This window comes from Dermacentor andersoni, chromosome 10 (assembly GCF_023375885.2).
Source record: "Dermacentor andersoni chromosome 10, qqDerAnde1_hic_scaffold, whole genome shotgun sequence".
In the NCBI taxonomy this organism is placed as follows: Eukaryota; Metazoa; Arthropoda; class Arachnida; order Ixodida; family Ixodidae; genus Dermacentor; species Dermacentor andersoni.
Window position 1 is genome coordinate 55423376 of NC_092823.1, and position 17835 is coordinate 55441210.

The 17835-nt window shown below is 51.0% G+C and overlaps 1 protein-coding gene across 4 annotated transcripts in view; it reads left to right on the top strand.

Moving 5' to 3' along the window:
- The window catches only part of LOC126543780 (CUGBP Elav-like family member 1-A), a 575682-nt gene that overhangs the window by 102633 nt on the left and 455214 nt on the right, over positions 1 to 17835 (top strand). For all 4 annotated transcript variants that reach the window (XM_055062366.2, XM_055062365.2, XM_055062364.2 and 1 more), the window contains one exon: positions 4992 to 5164. In XM_055062366.2, the coding sequence (XP_054918341.1) occupies positions 4996 to 5164 (169 nt within the window). In that variant the 5' untranslated portion in view covers positions 4992 to 4995. The remainder of the gene's footprint in view (positions 1 to 4991; positions 5165 to 17835) is intronic.

The window sequence follows — 17835 nt, forward strand, 5'->3', positions numbered from 1 at the left end:
GACCTCGCGGGAACCGTTTACGCATTCATTATATTTTGCTCGTTTGCCTTCTTGCGGCCTATAATAGCGCGCCGCTGCCGAAAGGAGGGAGAAGTGGCGCCATTAGGCGCTCTCTAATAGCTTTCGACAGACCCCCCCACCGTGGTGGCTGCTCGGACCCCTTCCTTTCGGGCTTTGTTTCCGCGCGCGGACACCCGGCGCTGGCTCTTAATGCTTCCGCGGCGTATTTCGTGCGTGTTCTCCCCTCCCCTTCTGGCACGCCCGCACCGGCGTCTTGGGCTTCATTATGAAGAGGGGCGACAGCCGGCGTCAAACATCGCTGCGTTGGCGGCGGCGTAATTAAAGCGAGCCCGGTCGTTGCTACGGCCGGCCGCGGGACTGAAAGTTGTTGGACGTTTGTTTTGCCGGGGCTACACAAGGGAGGGGTTGCCGAAGGTGTCGTACTGGCCGTGGGGCGGTTTGGAAGCCCTGGCTCGGCGGCACGTTCCGAACTTGTCCTCGCCAGCGGCCAAGCGCCGGAGACCGATGCGGTCTGCGTGGGTTGGCCCTGCATGTACCGTCGTAACGATGGGTACACTTTGGCACTAATCGCGCCGGTATTGACCTTCCTTGTAGGCGAAGAATTGAGCGTCTCGCTTGAAGAAGCATATTGCTAGTTCATATAGTTGGTGCATGCCCGCGACCTTGGATGGATGGGACTTGGATGGGTAACACAAACGTTTCAGCCTGTCCGTTCACTGACTCGTACTTCATTTCTTTAGCGGAGTAGCTGGAGTATACGCCGACGTGTAGACGTGAGCAGTAGCGCGCTGTTGGCTCCAGTGTTGTGCCGCTGAGTTCAACCGAGCAGCGCGAAAGTGTTGCCGTAATATGGGCCGTGTGCTCGTAGTGGCTGACCGTGAAGGTGTCAGAAGCAAAATGCATCTTTAGTAGTATCCTTCTTCTTTTTCTTCGACGGGACAACGTTGCGTAAAGGCGCGTTCACAGTGGCGGGAAAACGCGCAACGCAGAACGTTTTCCGCGCGCCGCTTCTCGCACAAACCGGTTTTTCTCCCGCAGACAGGCTGCTGTGCCGTCCCGCAGAGCGATGGGTCGGGTACCTATTTTTCCCGCGCCGCTGACGAGAACAGCCAATGGGGGCCGACCGTGAACCGTGACGTCGGTCCCAGTTCAGTGACCCCGTCGGCGGAGGCTGGGAGCGTGCTGCGGGACACTCGGCGGTTGCTTTGCCAGCATGAATGTGCGACTTGAGGCGACGGTGCAGAAGCAGCGAACAAGCAAGTATAAGTAGGTTTACCGTAGCCAACAGATCATCGTTCGAACCAGCCATCCTCGTCGCAAAAAGGGCGACGGGAGGAGAGCTAGCAGACGATCAAGACGACGACGCGGGAAAAGAGCGCGCTTTCCAGTCTTCTCTGGTGTCACGTGACTGTCCCCTTCTCTCTCTGCTCGTTAGCGTCCTCCCTCAACGCCTCCTCTCTCTACATTCCAAGACAACCGCAGCGAGAAAACGCGCGCAGTGTGAGCGTCATTCGGAGGAGTTGCGACGCAGCGGCGACGTTGACGCTGTGCCGCTGCGGGAAGTCTCCCGCTAGTGTGAGCGCGCCTTAAGAACGTTATAAAAAATGGCCATGTATTGTATACGGTTATGATAAATATTTTAGAGAATTTTACCTGTACGGAAACGTATATCGCAGTTAACGAAATACGCACACACCACTGACGAGAACAGCGCTGAACTGAACTTGTGGTCGTATCTTTTCTAGCGGGCTAAAAATATTCTAATGTACTTATGCTGAAGGAAAAAAAAAAAAAAAACGCCATCGCCTGAGCGACAGCTTGTGGCGTTCTGTTCAATAACACGCAGGAAGTGTTTTTGTGCCGTGTGACAGCTCTCACCGAATGGAAAGAGCCGCCTTACCTAAGTTAGGGCGAAGTTGTCGACGCCTTTACACCAGCAGTTAGGAGGCTCAAAGCCCGTCATTCATATAGTAGTTATGCATACTACGGTTGAAACTCCGCGGTACACTACGGCGCCACCAGGGTCGCTGGTTAAAACAGTTCTGCGGAATACCGCATGGTGGAGGAAGTGTCATGGAATGGATAATTGTCATCCGCCCGCACATACCACGAAGCTACAAAAGAAAACGTATACTAGATTCTCAGGGAAAAAAAAAAGAAAAGAAAAAAAGCTTCGTAGCCGATTATTTCGCCCTCGCGGCTGCAGTTTGATAGCCTCCGCGGTTAACTCAGATGGTAGGTCGACCGGCCCGGAAAAGCGTTGGTGCCGGGTTCGAATCCCGGACTAGGAGGAATATTAATTTCCTCAACTTCTCAAGCTTTCCTTCTGAGAAAGTGATGTGCGTTCCCTTGGTACCTTCCTGCCACATTCGGGTGGATGACAGCTTTCCCTTTCGTCGCGTCTACGAACGCCATCGCTTTTGGTGAAAGCGCTGCCAACGCTTTGAAAAAAGAAAAAGAAAAGAAAGATCGCCGTATTTATTACGAGTAAATCGCTTATCCGTGTGAGTGGCGCGGTTACGTGCTGTTCTGGGTGCGACATTTATCTCCTGCTTTCCTTTCGGCTTGCTTTATTCTTGCCTCGATTTGTTTTCCTCGAGTATATATTGCGCGGTAAGCGTAAGAGTTGCTGGTCGGCACCGCCTCTTCGGAACTTGAGGACTGACACGTTGTCGGCCATCTCTCTCTCTCTCTCTCTCGGACGCTCTTGAGACCTCCCATTCGAAGCGTATGTTTTTTCATGTTTACTCCACTTTTGCGTTTTCTTTTCCCCCACCGAGAGTTAATGAGGGGTTTAACGCTATTCTGTAATCATTCTTTGGCGGTACTCCGTGTGCTGGCTTCCTCCTCCTCGATTCGCGTTGCGTGTGCTTTCTGCACCTCCAACGCCGCTCTCTCGTCCGTTCGCTCTAGCGTTTTTTTTTTTTCTTCTTCTCCGGCTAATCTCACCTCGTACACGCCATCGAGCGATACGTCCCATCTTTGAGGTTCCGAAACGTTTTTTTTTTTCTGCCAGCTTTGCCGAGGCTAGTAAAAAAATAAAGAGAAAAAAAATCTGAGAAGAGGTTTCACTTCTCCCGCCTTTCTTTCTTTCTTTCTTTCTTTCTTTCTCAATGTCTGGTTGTTCACCTGAGCTCGCTGGGGAAATTAAATCGACCCACGTCGAATTTGAACGACGATGCGCGGCTCATTAATCAGGCGAAGATGGAAGCATATCTCCCTGGCCGTCGTGGCTTATAAGCACAGGCGAGACTGAGAGCGAGAGAGAATATACCCTGAAGATTCGAGCGCAATTTTCTTTGAACAGAAGAGAGGGAGAGAGGGAGAGCACATTGTCATTTTTTTTTTTCATAAGTGCGGAAGCACTCGGCACTTTGGAAGATTAACGACGATATTGGAACGAGAATGGAAAGAGAAGGCGGCCGGGCTTGATAATGATGATCCTCGTAATAACGCTTTAATTCACGGCCGAACACAGCGCGAGAGCTCTGGAAAATGCGGCGAGGCTGAAACGGCGAAGCAGGCTGCACTTAGCAACAGCCATTTTCTTTAGGGGGGTGGAGGGGGGGTTCGAGGACTGGGAGGGGGGAGGAAGGTGCTTTCGACAGGCGACGCGGCTGTAATGCTTCTTCCATTTCACGTCAGCGGTTTCGCTTTTTCAAGCCGCCAGAATTCGGACTGATGAGAGGGAATGACGTTTCCACGTGTTGTAGTTTAACTGGAAGGCACTCGCCTTTGTGCCGCCTGAAAATGAATGTCTCTCACTTAATCTATGCACCTGTGTGCATTCGTCTGATCAGTCGTTCGGTCGGTAGGAGTCAGGCCAAGCCGGTCAGTTAACCCAAGTTGATTCAGTCTTCCTATCCAAGTGAGGTCATTCCGTGTTTAGATTTCTTTTCTGAGCCAGTTGAACAGACATGATAAAGGTACACTGCTTCCATCGCTCTGAGTCTGTCCTAGTAAGATTTATCTACGTTAGTCGGTCAAATTGATCGCCTTCGCGCATTCTTCTCAGGGTCTCCGAGGACGGTGTGGTGGGTTTAAGCCGCCCAAGAGGGACCGTGTGCTCGTGACCCTTGCGATGTTTGGTGAAACGTCGCTCGGAACGGCCCGTCAACTAGGAAGGTGCACTGTGGTAGCGAGGCTGGAGATGGCGGCTTGTCGTTTCTGTATAGGCCAAAACTCGTGAAGACGTGTGGGACGCGTGTTTTCCGCCACGCAGCTTGAGGTTCACAAGAAAGGAAATATCGTCTCCAAAATATGCCGTCTCCAAAATATGACTTGCCGTCGCTACGGCTGGATGGGGGCGGCCTCGTAGATCGGCTTGGTCGCTGGCAATTAGACGGCGTGTGTGTGTGTATAAAGTGAAATTGCAGCCAACTGTGCCCGGTTACGCCTTGGCAGATGTCTTGCGTGTCCAGTTAGTGTAACCTCATTTCTCTTCGTCTTTCTCGTGGGATGTTTTCTCCTTCTACCTGTACTACCCAAGGTAGTAATCATCCTAGGAATATGAGTTTGAGCGCTCTTGACGTCACATTGTCGTTTGGCGCTCAGCGCACGCTCAAAGTTATCTTAAGTGGGCGGGAAAAGGGCGACGTGAGGATAAGATTTGCAACAGAGAAGGTAGAAGATATGAATATTATATGTGCAAACGTTTGAAGTGCCTGGGTAATCTGCCTGACCGATTATTAATCGCTAAAAATTGGGTAATTGATGATCGTAGGTGTAAACGCCAAAATGGACTTATTCGAGGCAAAAATGCTCGTTTATTTGCCACATTCAAGGAAGCGCTGCAAAAAAAAAAAAAAATATCACTTAACTGTTCGTTTCTTTTTAACGTCTACTCCATTATGTGCTCATTATACTAAAACTCGATAAGGTCTTCTTCACTGTAAGCATGCGCTTCCTTTTTCGTGGCGCGGCCGAATGACTGACTGACTGGAGTGCCCTGCTTCTTTTGTTTTGCGCAGAACGATGAATTCTCCGGTGGGCAAGGACCAGCCTGACCCGGACGCCATCAAGATGTTTGTGGGCCAGATTCCGCGGTCGTGGGACGAGAGCGACCTGAAGAAGATGTTCGAGGACTTTGGGCCCGTCTACCAGATCAACGTACTCCGGGACAAGGCCACCGGAACCAGCCGAGGTCTGTGTCTCCCCCTCCTCTCTCGCCTACCACGCTCCGCATGAACCGGAGCTCCGTCTCAATCGTCTGTACTCGTTGCTCGAGGCTGACGTCAAATACGTACTATTTATGCGCATGCGCAACAACCGCTCCTCGCAGGCGGTGGGGATGTGGTCGGAAGAAGCGCAGAATACCTCTCGTAATGCGAGTCCAAGTATAATGTGAGGCAGTGTTTATGTCCCTAAATCTAATCTAATCCTCCTAATTGGTAGTCATTAGTAGTCATTCAAAAGTAGGATAAAAAAAGAGAAAGAAAGCACTTTCGTTACGTAAATACAACACCCGAGCTAAATTCAACGCTCGAAAATCCGCGGCAAAGTATTGTACGCCGGAGCCTACGACGCGTGCACGCTCCTCTCAAGCTTTTTCCAAAGCGAGCCAGCGCTCATTTGGGAGATGGAAAACACACAAGACCTGTATTATGTTGGCGCTTCCTTTACATAAACAACGAAAAATTCCCCTGCGCTTTCCTCGTAGCCGGTGAATGTGGGCTGCTTTTGCCAGCCACATTACTGAAATTGGGTTCTGCCATTTCGTTGTTCTTCTCCCGAACGCTTCCGTCAACATCGCGTTCTCTAATGGGATGCTACGGTGTCATCACGTTACACGTCGCGAGGTCGCAAGGCGGCGCCCGTGATCGCGGGACTAGGCCGTGCTTGCACCGAGGCATCGAACGGGATCCCTATTCGGGGACTGCTTTTTCATTGATTGAATATCACCTCACTGGCCACTGCGTTCGTTAAGTTTGACCATGTACGTAGCTCCACTGGAATCTGAACTTCTCGGTGAGTAATGCGGCGTTTCCTTTTTTCACGCCACGAATTCTGTGCGACGCGTACGACGCGTTTCCGCTGTTGAAAAATAACGTCTTGGAAACGGCTAAGTTACCGACGTTGGTCTCGTGAAAAATAAATAAATAATAATTTGCGTAATTGGGCTGAAGGCAGTACCCGAAAAGTACATGTTCCTCCAGCGCAGTTTTCCAAGTTTTTGTTGGAAGGCACCGGCATATATACGCTTCTTTCGTTTCTTGATATTGTTGAAAGTATGCGCAACGAGGTAATCCTATATAAGCTTTGATAATTGACGACGACTTTTGATTCCGTAAATGATAGCTTCGGTATGTTTCCAAACAGGTTAATAGTAATCGTAACAAGTTAGCATTTCATTGTGCACACGACACCGCGGGCGTCTGGGAGTCGTTTGTCAAATAAACGTAACTATAAAGACAGATTCGCCCACCGGAACGCCGTCTTTATCATTGTGGCCCCGTTGAGAGAAATTTTTTTTTTTTTTTTGGGTCGTATCGCTAGATGTGGATGTGGGGGGAAGAACAAAGCTACAGGCGCACACGTTTTTTTTTCAGTTAGGGGGCTGCGTCATTTTGAGGGAGGAAAATTGAAACGCGAGAGTACTTTTATTTTCTTTTGTCAAGAAGGAAATTTTCATCCAGAAAACGAGGGAGTGGACAGAAAAGATGGAGGGGGGGGGGGGGGGGGCGCCGGAACGTTAGGAAGCGGAGTTGGCTACAGAAGAACAAAAGGGAACGAAGGGTTTGTTATTGTCTTCTAAATTTTTTTTATATACGTCGGCTTACGACGATGATGGTACATTGTTTCTCTTTTTCTTTCTCTCTCTCTCTTTCTCTCGTTCTGGCTCCCTGCGGTAAGCGCGCACCGCGCCAAAGTGGCGTCGCTTCGTCTTCTGTCCTCGTTCCCCTCGGACGCTGTCATCGTTTCGTGGGTGACAAATTGCCCTCGGAAATTCCCTGCGGCGCTTTGTATTTTTTTTCCCGTTTCATTCTCTCTGTATCGCTTTTTTTCCTCTTCCTTCGTTCGGCCCTTAGTTTTTCAGACCCGCTTACTCCGTTCGCCTTCGTCTCCCGCCCGGCTTCTCTTTTGTCTTAGCCTCGAGCACCGGCGTTGGTTTGCGGGGCGTTCGCTGGGGACGGCCAGCGCGACTTCTTTGTGGCCGGCGCATTTCTGGCACCTTCATTATCGTGGCCGCGGCGCCGGAGGTTTTGTTTCGCGAATTGGCTCGCGCGATCGTTCGCGCCGTTGTTCGTTTGCGGACGCCCCTCTCGCGGAACGTTCGGCACAAACCGGTATAGCTACTTTAGTGTGAAGCCGATGCAGTCGTGTCGAGTCCGCTTGTCGTGTGAGTCGATTTTCGTGTGAGTCCGCTTGTCGGGTCGAGTCCGCTTGTCGGGTCGTGACCGCTTGTCGGGTCGTGACCGCTTGTCGGGTCGACTCCGCTTGTCGGGTCGACTCCGCTTGTCGGGTCGACTCCGCTTGTCGAGTCGAGTCCGCTTGCGGGGGCGAAGTAGGGTCGTGGAGGCGAGTTCTGTCGACTCGAATCGTCCGGTCGACTCGGCCAACCCGGTTAGCAAGATGCAGGCAAACGTGAACTCCGGGTGGGCCTCCGTCAACTTGCACCTCTCGACTCCTTCCGATAGCGTCGAGTTCATTGAACGAAGCGTATGCTTGGCACCTTGTCATTGCCCGAGTTGCGACGCATTGTCGCTGTGCCGGGAATCATACTCGAGTTACCAAAAACGTGAGGGCTACTTTGGTGCGTTGTTTCGCAATCCGCTGGGGATACGGCTATAAGTCACCCGGTACAAGAACGGTCGACACAACGAGCGCTAGACATAAATTGAATATTTGCCGGCACCCATTTGTAAGCGTTACACAAATCACCAGGGCTGCTCTCACAGGTTCGATGCGTATTATCCAAACATTGCATATCAGTCACTGCTTGCGCAGGACAGATACCGAAGCGAATGCTTTCTTCTACATTCGTCTGTGCTAGTTCCGCTAATGGTACAAGCGTGTGAACAGTGACCGAAGTGATTATTGCGTTCATTACACCGCGATTGTTAAGTACCGTTGGCGCTGCCGTTAAGTGATGCGAGAGCGTTTTCCGATGCTCGTTACAGTGCGATGCTCGCTGACGCAGCGCGTGCTTTTTGACGGCCTGTACATTCGCGGACAGTCTCGCGAGATGCTCGCGCCTCTTATTTATTTCCCAACCGGAAATTGAAGAGATATTAGCATCCAGGGAGCAGGCGGAGGGCGACGTTTGCCTTTCTGGCGCTTGCCAAACGCGTTCTCAGAAGAACGTGCCATCCCGGTCAACGTTGGTAGAACTAATAGCGTTGATCCCGCTATAGGTTGCCACCTCTGCCTGACGTCGTCGACGCTGACAAATCGCGTCATTAGGGACAGCTATGTCGCCCCCTCCCCTTCCCTGCCTGTTTTTCCCAACTTGTTACTCCAGCTGGTTCTCTAACTGACAATTAGCGGTTTGCTTTGCAGTCGCTTTTGTTGCTCCTGCCATTTCCCGTGGAAATGGCGCGTGCCCCCTTAGGCAAAACGCTCCTCTCTCTCTCACCCGCCCTGTTTAACGTTCTTTCCAATTTCCCTAGTACTGACGCGTGCCTAAATTGTAATTTCAATAATTGCATATGCGGCAGCACGTTACTCGTCATCATTGCCTGCCACTTCTTTCTTGTTTGCTTGTTTCTTTATTAAATGAAGGTTAAGGAAGGTGACTTCGTCGCTTAGCATTAGGGATAACTTTAGACTGTCAAAATTAATCGGCAGCCCTCCCCTGTGACATCTCATATTCCCTGTGTTGGCATTAGGACTTTGAACGGACACGAAAGCTAAAACACTAAATCAAATTGAACAAATTAAATATTTAAAAGCTCTATTTTCTTTAATTTCACGGTAAGAAGTTGGTTGCTACGAAAGGAAAAGGCCAAGCAATAGGCTTTTTTTCTTCAATTTTCCGCTGAAACCCCAGTGGTGGTACGTCAATGTGACGTCACATGGATTTCAACGTTTCTTTCCTCGTATTTGGGCCGTTGTGGTTGAGTAAAAGTACTTGAAGCTTGCTAAGTTCATTAATTGGCTCATTCAGGATACAATTTAGAATCTACAATACCGAAATTTCAAATAACTTTACAATAAGATTACCTAGGCCCGAGAAGACACCGTCAAAATGCATGACGTCATGCCGTGCTAGTGCAGGAACTTTGAGGCGGCGGCGCCACCGTTTTCCCCCCCTTTTTATGTCTTTTTTTGGCATGCTAAGCCTCCTGTCACGGTAGGGGCGGCTTCTTTTTGTGTTGTGGAATCATAATTTGCTAATACAGTTGAACTAATCTTTTTTGCTCTTTGGTGTCCCTTTAAACCCGGCCACTGAGTCAACTGGCAAATAGCGCTGTTCGTCTCTCCCGCGCAGCGTAGCAAACCGCACTGCATCTCGTTAGACCTCCTGCTGTTTCAGTGTTCTTTATCTCACTCACTCACTCACTCACTCACTCACTCACTCACTCACTCACTCACTCACTCACTCACTCACTCACTCACTCACTCACTCACGCACAAACTATGAAAGCAAACAAAAGGAGCCTTAATTTCCGCGTTGCCCTAATTCCGCTCCCTTTAACCCCCCCTTTTCCCTAATACCCTATTCTTCGCCGTTCCTTTATTCTTCGCAATTCCCGTCTAGGGCCCAGACGCCGGAGAGGAGGAGGGCGAACGGAAAGAACGGCGGAGGAGGAAGGGGGTGGGTGGCGGCGCTGGCGATTGCCAGACGCCGTCCGTCTTCCTTAGCGAGCGTTCGCTCGCTTGTGCGAACGAAAACGATGGCGGTTACACAGTGTATATATAGGTTGCTGTCGGGCTCCGCACCATGCGTTTCTTTCTCTCTCTCTCTCTCTCCTGTTGTGCTCCGAGCGTCCGTCGGCGTTGCACGGTTTTCGAGCGAAAAATTGCTCGACTAGCGCGCGCGCGATCGTTTCGCGTCGCCGTCTCTTTCCTTCTCGTCTCCCTTCGGGTTTCAGTTCTCGCACCCGCCTCTCCCTCGGCTCTTCTTCTTGGCTTTTGCCGGCGGAGAGTGGAGAGCAGCGGGGGCAAGCGAAGGCGTGGATCCTATTAATCAAAGGCGCTAATTCTACGGCTATATGGCGCGTCGCCGTTTCCTTCTTTCCAGGATTTTCGTCGCCTTTTCAAAGTTCGGTTCTTCTTTGCTCGCGCCCGTAATATGCGCGTTTTCGCATTTTTTACGATCTTCTGTTTTCTCGGGGTGTCGGCCACCGCCGTGTTTCTCGCCTGACTGACCCTCGCCGATGCAGCCGCTGTACCCGACGAATGAGCGGCCATATATAACTCTCTCTCTCTCTCTCTCTCTGCCTTCTTTCTTTTTCTTTTGTTTGTTTGTTTGCTTGTATGGCAGCTTGTCGTGCTTATAGCGCAAATGCCTCTACAATAGTTCGCGCCGTTTCATCACATATTTAAATGGGGTTGTTCTTTCTTTTCTTCCTTTTTGCGGTAATTTGCCCTCCCTCCCCATCTCGAGCCCCACTCTGCCTAGTTATGTGGTTTATCCTGTCTAGTTTCCCTGCGTCTTTTCTTCTTCGTTCTCTCTCTGTGACCCCCCCCCCCCCCCCTTTTTCTCTTGCGCCTATTTCACTCGCACCGCTTCTTGACATGCTCTTCCGTCGCCCGTCTCAATACGAAGGTATCAAGAAAAACGTTGGCTGCTGCTTCGGTTTTGCCCATCGCAACTCACATTTCACTTTACTACGGTTTCTAGTTACCTTAACACTCACACACAAAGAAAAGAAAATGAATGAATAAGTTCTTGACGCGCGCAACTTCACCTGACAGAGCACCCAATAAAATATGCACTGCAAGCTCGTTGCAGAGCATTGCGGTGACTCTCAGCTGGAGGTTCACAACTTAAGAGCCGGACAGCAGAGAGGATAGGGAAGATAGCGAATTTGAACCAAAAAATGCGCGATGACGTAGAAGTATGTAGCAATATACCGAAGATATAAAAATACGTATAGGCAGAGACGCCGAGGATACGAAGTTTTAGGAACAGGGGACCCAGAAAAAAAAAAGTCATGACAATCATGTCACGACCTATCATTTATCTTCGTCACACACAGTTGTCATACTATGCCAATTATGGTACCTATAGCAAGTTAACGAAACGACCGTGAGAGCACCGAGACGTAGGCGGCTAGATAGATACTGCCAAAGTGGCAAATGTTCGCCAAGAAATACCTCTCATTTAATAAGGGACGCTGTCGGGGCCGCGCGTGCAAAATAACTCGAAGGGAGCGCCGAGGAACGCCAGGCGGGCTTCGCATTTCACGTGCGGCAAGTGTCTTTCAGTTTTCAGTCTTGATGGGAGCCCGGCTCCCATCAAGTTCCTTTATTCTTGCAGGGTTCGCGTTCTTGCACAAGCAACGCGCTTGCGTCCCCTAAGCTAAAGCTCTCTAACGGTTCGTCGAGCGAAGGAGGGGCGGCCGCGCCGAGAGAAGCTACGCGCTCCACGTGTGAATTCATCCGCCATGCAAGCCGTGTTACGCCACGCCATACGCACATGCCTGCTCGGCATCGGGTCGTCGCCCATCTGCGCGCGAAGTGCTTCGAAGGAGCGATGCTGGACCGCTGCGCCGCCCCAGAGCATTACTCGACTCTCTGCTCGAGCATCCGTGCCGAAGAGATGCGCGATTAAGTGGCGGCGGCTATCGCTTTGCGCCCACCGCCTCTCCCATTTTCTACGCTCTCCTCCTCTTCCTGCTTGTTTCTTGATTGTCTGCGGGTCGTAAGCGCTTCCTAATCGATTGCGTAATTAGCGATCTTTAATCGGGGATATCTTCCTTCGTTCTAACGAGCGCTGTATACGCGACAAAGGGTGGAAAGGGGGTGGCGGCTGCGGGATTGAGGGAGTGGGGGAGAGGGAGGGAGAGGGAGGTGCTTAAGCGTCGTAGCCGCCGCCTCTGTTTCATGGGCGGCCAGGACAACTCTACCTCGGATGGAGACGGCGGGGTAATTCCGGAAGTACTGCGGTGATTAAGCCGTCTGCTTTGTTCGGGCGGCCGTATTCTCTCGTCGAGGCAGATGATGCGGGTGTGCATTGTGACGGCAGCGGGGGAAAGGACGAGTCGCCGCTTGTTTTTACGACGGTAACTGTTGTAGGGGCGCTTCAACGAGCTCTGACGCGACGTCTGGAGCTGGTGTATATGTCTTGTTTTACGATGATCATGATCAGCGGGCCTCTGCGAACGCCTTTGCGCTACCACAAGCTATTCTCTTTGTGCGCGCATGTGTTCAGGCAACCTCGTCTTGCTGTCGTACTTCTGTTCCTGGTACTTCCCCGTCTTTCGTTCAGTGTAGCCAACCGGGCGATTTTCACTTTAGTCTTCCGACCTTTCTGTTGTCACATTCGATCTCTGTGTTGGTTTCCTAAAGAAGTCACCAAAGAAAGAAAAAAAAAAAAAAAAGATCATCATAATTGATCTCGGTCTGCAACGTGCGAACCGACGTACCGTCGTCGAGCCGTAATCGCGCTAGCTCGTCGGCCATGTCTGCTCATCTTGCCGTTAGCGTTTGTGCCGTCGCCGTTGTACACTCCTCGGACCTCGTTGTCGTTGCGTATTTGTCGTCATCGTCGTATCGTGGTCGCTTATCGTTCATCGCAGCTACTCGGCTTTCACGTTATGGCAAAGCCTTTGATTTAGTCATCTGTTGATCTGCTGGATCTGTTGGGCCAAGTGATCTGTTGGAACGGACACTTAAAGAAACGGGGACTGCATAGCTTTGATTAGGTTTCCACGCTTTGCCAGTGGACGCATTCGACTTGCCCGGGGTCACCCAGATTCCGGACGATTGCGTAACTTGCATTGACGTCCTCATATAACCTCCATCTTGGGGTATTGCAACGGCGAAAAGAAGCATAAACAAGAAACGTGAGAGCGTGACTGCACCACAGCCTCTTGCGTCGAGCGACAAGGCGATAACAGTGAAAAGCCGGAGCAGAACAGTTACCATTAGAAAGCAAGAGCATGCGCGCATGATGATACAGTACACTTACGTCATCGTAGCCGCCATGTTTGGGTACCAGCGAGGTGAGAGTTGCGTCCGTGACGTCAGGTGAAAACTATAAGTAGCCTGATTTTTTGTGACGTGTGTTGTGTTCGTGCTTAGAATGCTGTACCAGTGAGAGGGGTGTGGCTGGGGGAAATAGATAAGTTTAGTTACTTTAGTGCCATCGATTACGGCAAATGAACGTTTCTTTTTTGTCATTTGCGCGAGGCTTTCTTTCTTTCTTCGCTCTCTTACCCTCTCTATCTCGCTTTCTCTCTCTCGCTGTGCGTGCCCATTTCGACAGTATTGGATTTCGTCGATACTGAGACGACACCGTTGCCACGAGGATGACCTCGTGCTGCACTTTTGGCTGCCAGTGCTTGCCAGGGTAGTAATGACGGCGAAGGGGCCTGCACCGGCGGCATGTCCCGTTCTGCTCCGTCTAAACGATCGTTCATTCCCTCCCACTGATCAGCGTTTCTTTGCCTGTGCACGTCACTTTCTTTGAGTACCGTGTCGTACTCGCCGTCGTTTCACTCTTCTCCTTGCGCAGGGCACGCGCTCGATTTCTGCGCAGCTATATATAGGCTGTGAGTTTCAGTGCTGACTCCAGTCTTAGCATCTCTTCGTTTCTAGAAAAAAAGAAAAAAAAAAAACCCTCCTTATGCCAGCGTCAACCATGATAGCCTTGTATTAGGGGCACTCGTCGACGTCAATACGCTGCTTCAGGGACGTCCCGTAGTGAACCCTCTTTACTCCTCGAATCAAGCGGTTTCTCGAGTGCAATTGCGGAACTTGTCAGCATATCACGGCAGGATTGGAGATGCTTGTGGACATATTTATTGCCAGGTCATCAGGAAAGGTTGAAAGTTATTGAGACTCTAAAAACACTGGCGCCATCGCCTTGTGCGGTACTCGCGCACCATGGGCACGGACCAGCAGTTTTATGGTGCAGTGTGCTGTGCTCGCACGAGGAATGTCCGTAGCTCAGACAGGCCTCAGCAGTGGGGAGTAGTATGTCAGTAAAATGATCCACGAACCCGGAAAAACGAGTAAAAAAAAGAAATACTTATTCATGAACTCTCGCAGAATGACCAGGCGTATAAATAGCCAACTCCTGAAATAGCGAAGGACCCACATGCGCACTCACCGGTACTCTTTAACGACGAGCTGCGGCAACGTCTCGCCCATTTATTAGGACGTCTCGCGGTTCTGTTACCGCGCGGGGCGCATGTTTCGCTTAGGCCTGACATTTCCTGCGTCGCTGTACCCGAAATAGCACTCGCGTGTCCTTGCAAAATCCGCACTTGTCGATAGGGCTCACCTCGTGCACTTGCTGTAGCCAGAGGGGTTTCGTCAGAGCGAGCGTAAAAGCATCGATCGGCCGTCAAATCCATTGTTACCCCCGTCGTGGCTTTCGCGAGCGTTGAGGTTTCGACTTGTTGATGCGGACGTAGTCGAGAACTTTTAGACGCTGTGACAGACGGGGACAAGCAAGTGCTTGTGTTTGTCCACTCGCTTTCCCCCCCCCCCCCCATCCATGCGTCCGCCTTTCCTTTTTAATAATTTATCTGTAAATAAAGAAGACGTTTGGCCTCCTTTATTGCCGCCGGCTACTGCTCTTCGCAGGTCGAGCAACGCTTAAAGCGCAACAAAGACTGAACAACACCGAAGACAGTCGAATGTCACGAACGTTTTCGTAGTTCTGAACACGAGTAAAGTATCAGGGCACGTGAATATTACCAAGTCATCGCGAAGCTGCGAGTTGTATTTGCACTGTCCAAACATGTCGGGACGCGAGCGATCGGTGCGCGTGTCTATTTTCTTTTATTATTGCATTTGGGCCTGATAGGAAATTCTACAATATGCTTTTTTTCTGTTACAGACTACGTCTGCATATGTCTGATATTTTCTTGAGCTAACACGTTATCTTGCGAAGCGACTATTACTGCCAACTATATACTTATAGTAATTTTCACCGTCTTAAGTATCATTTTTGAAAGTCGCAATAGTTGCGGATTTTTGGGCGATATTTACGCAGCAGACGTTCGCAGAACTTGCGGACACGTGTCTTTGGTAAGTTTAGAACGAAGTATAAACACACTTCATTAGGTGAACTACATCGATGAGTGCCGAGCAGTCATTGCCAAAATCTATGACGTCACGGAAACGTGGGAATCCCCCCGCTGATCGGTCTTACTTTTGGCCAACTTCAGAAGCCAGTGCGTTACGCTTTAGCCCCATGCAGCCTAGCTTAATGTATTTGATACGGTGTGTTAGATACCTCATAACGCTCATGAGGACGTGGAAAACTAAGTCAGTGGTATATTTTCCGATACGTTGGAGGGGAAGCTTTAGTTGTGGATAGCGTAGCAAACCAACTACGACTTAGTTTAACAACTGTAGTAGTTAATTCTTTGTCGGAATGACAGTTTCATTGTTTCATTTGTTTGTACGGATTGTACTCTCCAGGACCAGAAATAAAAGATGTTATAAATTTTCCTTCGTCGACAGAGAAGCGTGGAAAGAGAGGCAGGGAAGTTGCGGGGTTAACTTTCCTCTTCACCGCTAGTTTAAATAATCGATCAGCCTATCGGATCTCTTTTTGTGTCCCAGGCATCACGTAGTCCCCTGGTGCCCGCGAGTAGCGCAGTCCGTCGAGGCTCTACCCGCTCTCCGCCATGTGCTTATGGCGGCCTCCCTGTGGGCTGCCCGTATAACTTGCGCGGTGCCATGCGCGGCCTGGTTATAGGGGCTGTCCGGTTAGCGGGTATATACAGGCTTCGGCACACGCAAGAAACCGATGCCCCCTCTTTTTTTTTTTTCTCTCTCTCTTCGGTGGACGCTCGAGAAATGCGGTCGCTGACGCAGCAAGGAAACGCGCTCTCCGCTTGATTTATAATTTAGGCCGCAACACGGCGACTTTTTTACGAGCGGCCGCGGCCGGCTCCGCTGGAGTCGAAGAGGAAGGGAAGAGGGCGAGATGGTTTGCCGGCCTACTTCCTGTTGCCTCAGTATATGCAGTGGCCTTAGTTTCGTTCTGTTTCCTTTTTCCTTTTTTTTTCTTCTCTCTTCCCTTTTTTTCTTTCAAAATTTGGTCTTCGTTGCTCTCGGGTCCGAGCTCCGATGCATGCCAATTCGGCTGACAACCCCCTCCCCCGCTCGCCCTCGTGGCAAGCTGGTAAAGGACGAGTCGAGCTACGTCTCGCCGACTCCGCGTGCAGGGACCGTGCGGTGGAAGTCGGGGGGGGGGGGGGGGGGGGGTTAGGGGTCGGCCAACCAGTAGCGAGAGCAGGCTGCGGGTTGCAGAGAAGGACGGAGGAGGACTCGCCCATTGCGCACTACTTATCCTTCCGTGAAACTTCCAGACAGTCGGCGTCCGATCGAGAGGCGGACAATGGAGGAGCCCGTTTCGGGTACTCTTATTTGTCTTTCTTCTTTCCGGTTGACTGACACGCAGCTCGTATCTTTCGCTGCTCTGTATGGTGTTGGTTAAATGGAATACAGTCGCTGTCTTGATAAAAGAGAGAGAAAAAACGTTAATGGCAGGAAAGCGGAGGAGGTCAGCCGGAGGATCTTCGTCTCTAATCTGCTACTCCGCGTACTCGAAGGGTGCAGACACGTCTCAAAGCAGATAGAGAGAGAGAGAGAGCGTGGACGTGCGTGAGCCCGATTAAGGAATGCGAGCAGGTGGATTGAATCCCGCGGTCATGTCGATGCTTTCACGGAAACGCGTTTTTCCAATGGATTAGCTAGGGGACTGGGCCTGGACCGAATGGCGGTTCTTGTCGGCGGCCCTTGTTAAGAACGGCCAGCTGCAGTGCAAGTTTGCCAGCCATTTACGCCAGTGGTGGCAACCTCATCTTGGAACGCCGCCGCCAACCTCTAGCCACGGCGTGACTAAGTCGACTTTGTGTCGGGAACAATGCGCGCATCCTCCACTCTCCGTCGCTTCAGCTAGGATGCGTTCGACGAAGCAGGCTTTGTGCGCAACACAACAACGCAGACCTGATCTGCTACGGGTGGGGGAGTTGCCGCGGAAAAGCCGACGAAGGCTCCTTCCCACGCGCCGACCGAGACGCAACACATTGTGCTACCCGGCTCCGAGTTCTACGAAATTCGTGTGGTGTCGGTTTCGGACCGTTAACATGTGTGTGCGTGCGTGTGTGTGAGCCCTCATCCTCGTCCAAGTCGAGAGCCCGCCTCCTCCAAAAGGGTGGGTCATCTACAATGACGTCGAACTATGACGTCGAGCGGAGTGCATATAAGCAGCGATTGTCGGCTGCTAGTGTGTGCTCGTTGTCGTGCTCGAAATGTACTCGTGAGCTGTGTGCTCGTAAGCTGTTTGCTCGTCTTGCGGGCACCATTTGGGATTCACGCTAGACTGTCGATGTATCTCATGTTCAACTGTAAATAACATGTAAATAAATCGTGCTCTCCTAAGTCCCGACGAAGAGTCAAGCTTCTTCCTACAGCTACGACTGCCAAATCTTACATCTGAGTGGCAGCGGTGAGATCGGCCTACAGCTTGTAGATCGTCCGACAACTCTAACAAATGGTGGCAGCGGCGAGATCGTCCGACGAATCTTACACCCTTCGACGCAGTTCTATCAGTCTTACGCCATCTCGTTTTGGACTAACGTTGCTCTTTGGGCTTCTTCGTGTGCCTTTAGGTTTCGTTGTAGTGAAAGCGGATGGTCGGCTGGGTGCAAGTGTACGTAGCTTGTAGAGGCGAGTGAAATG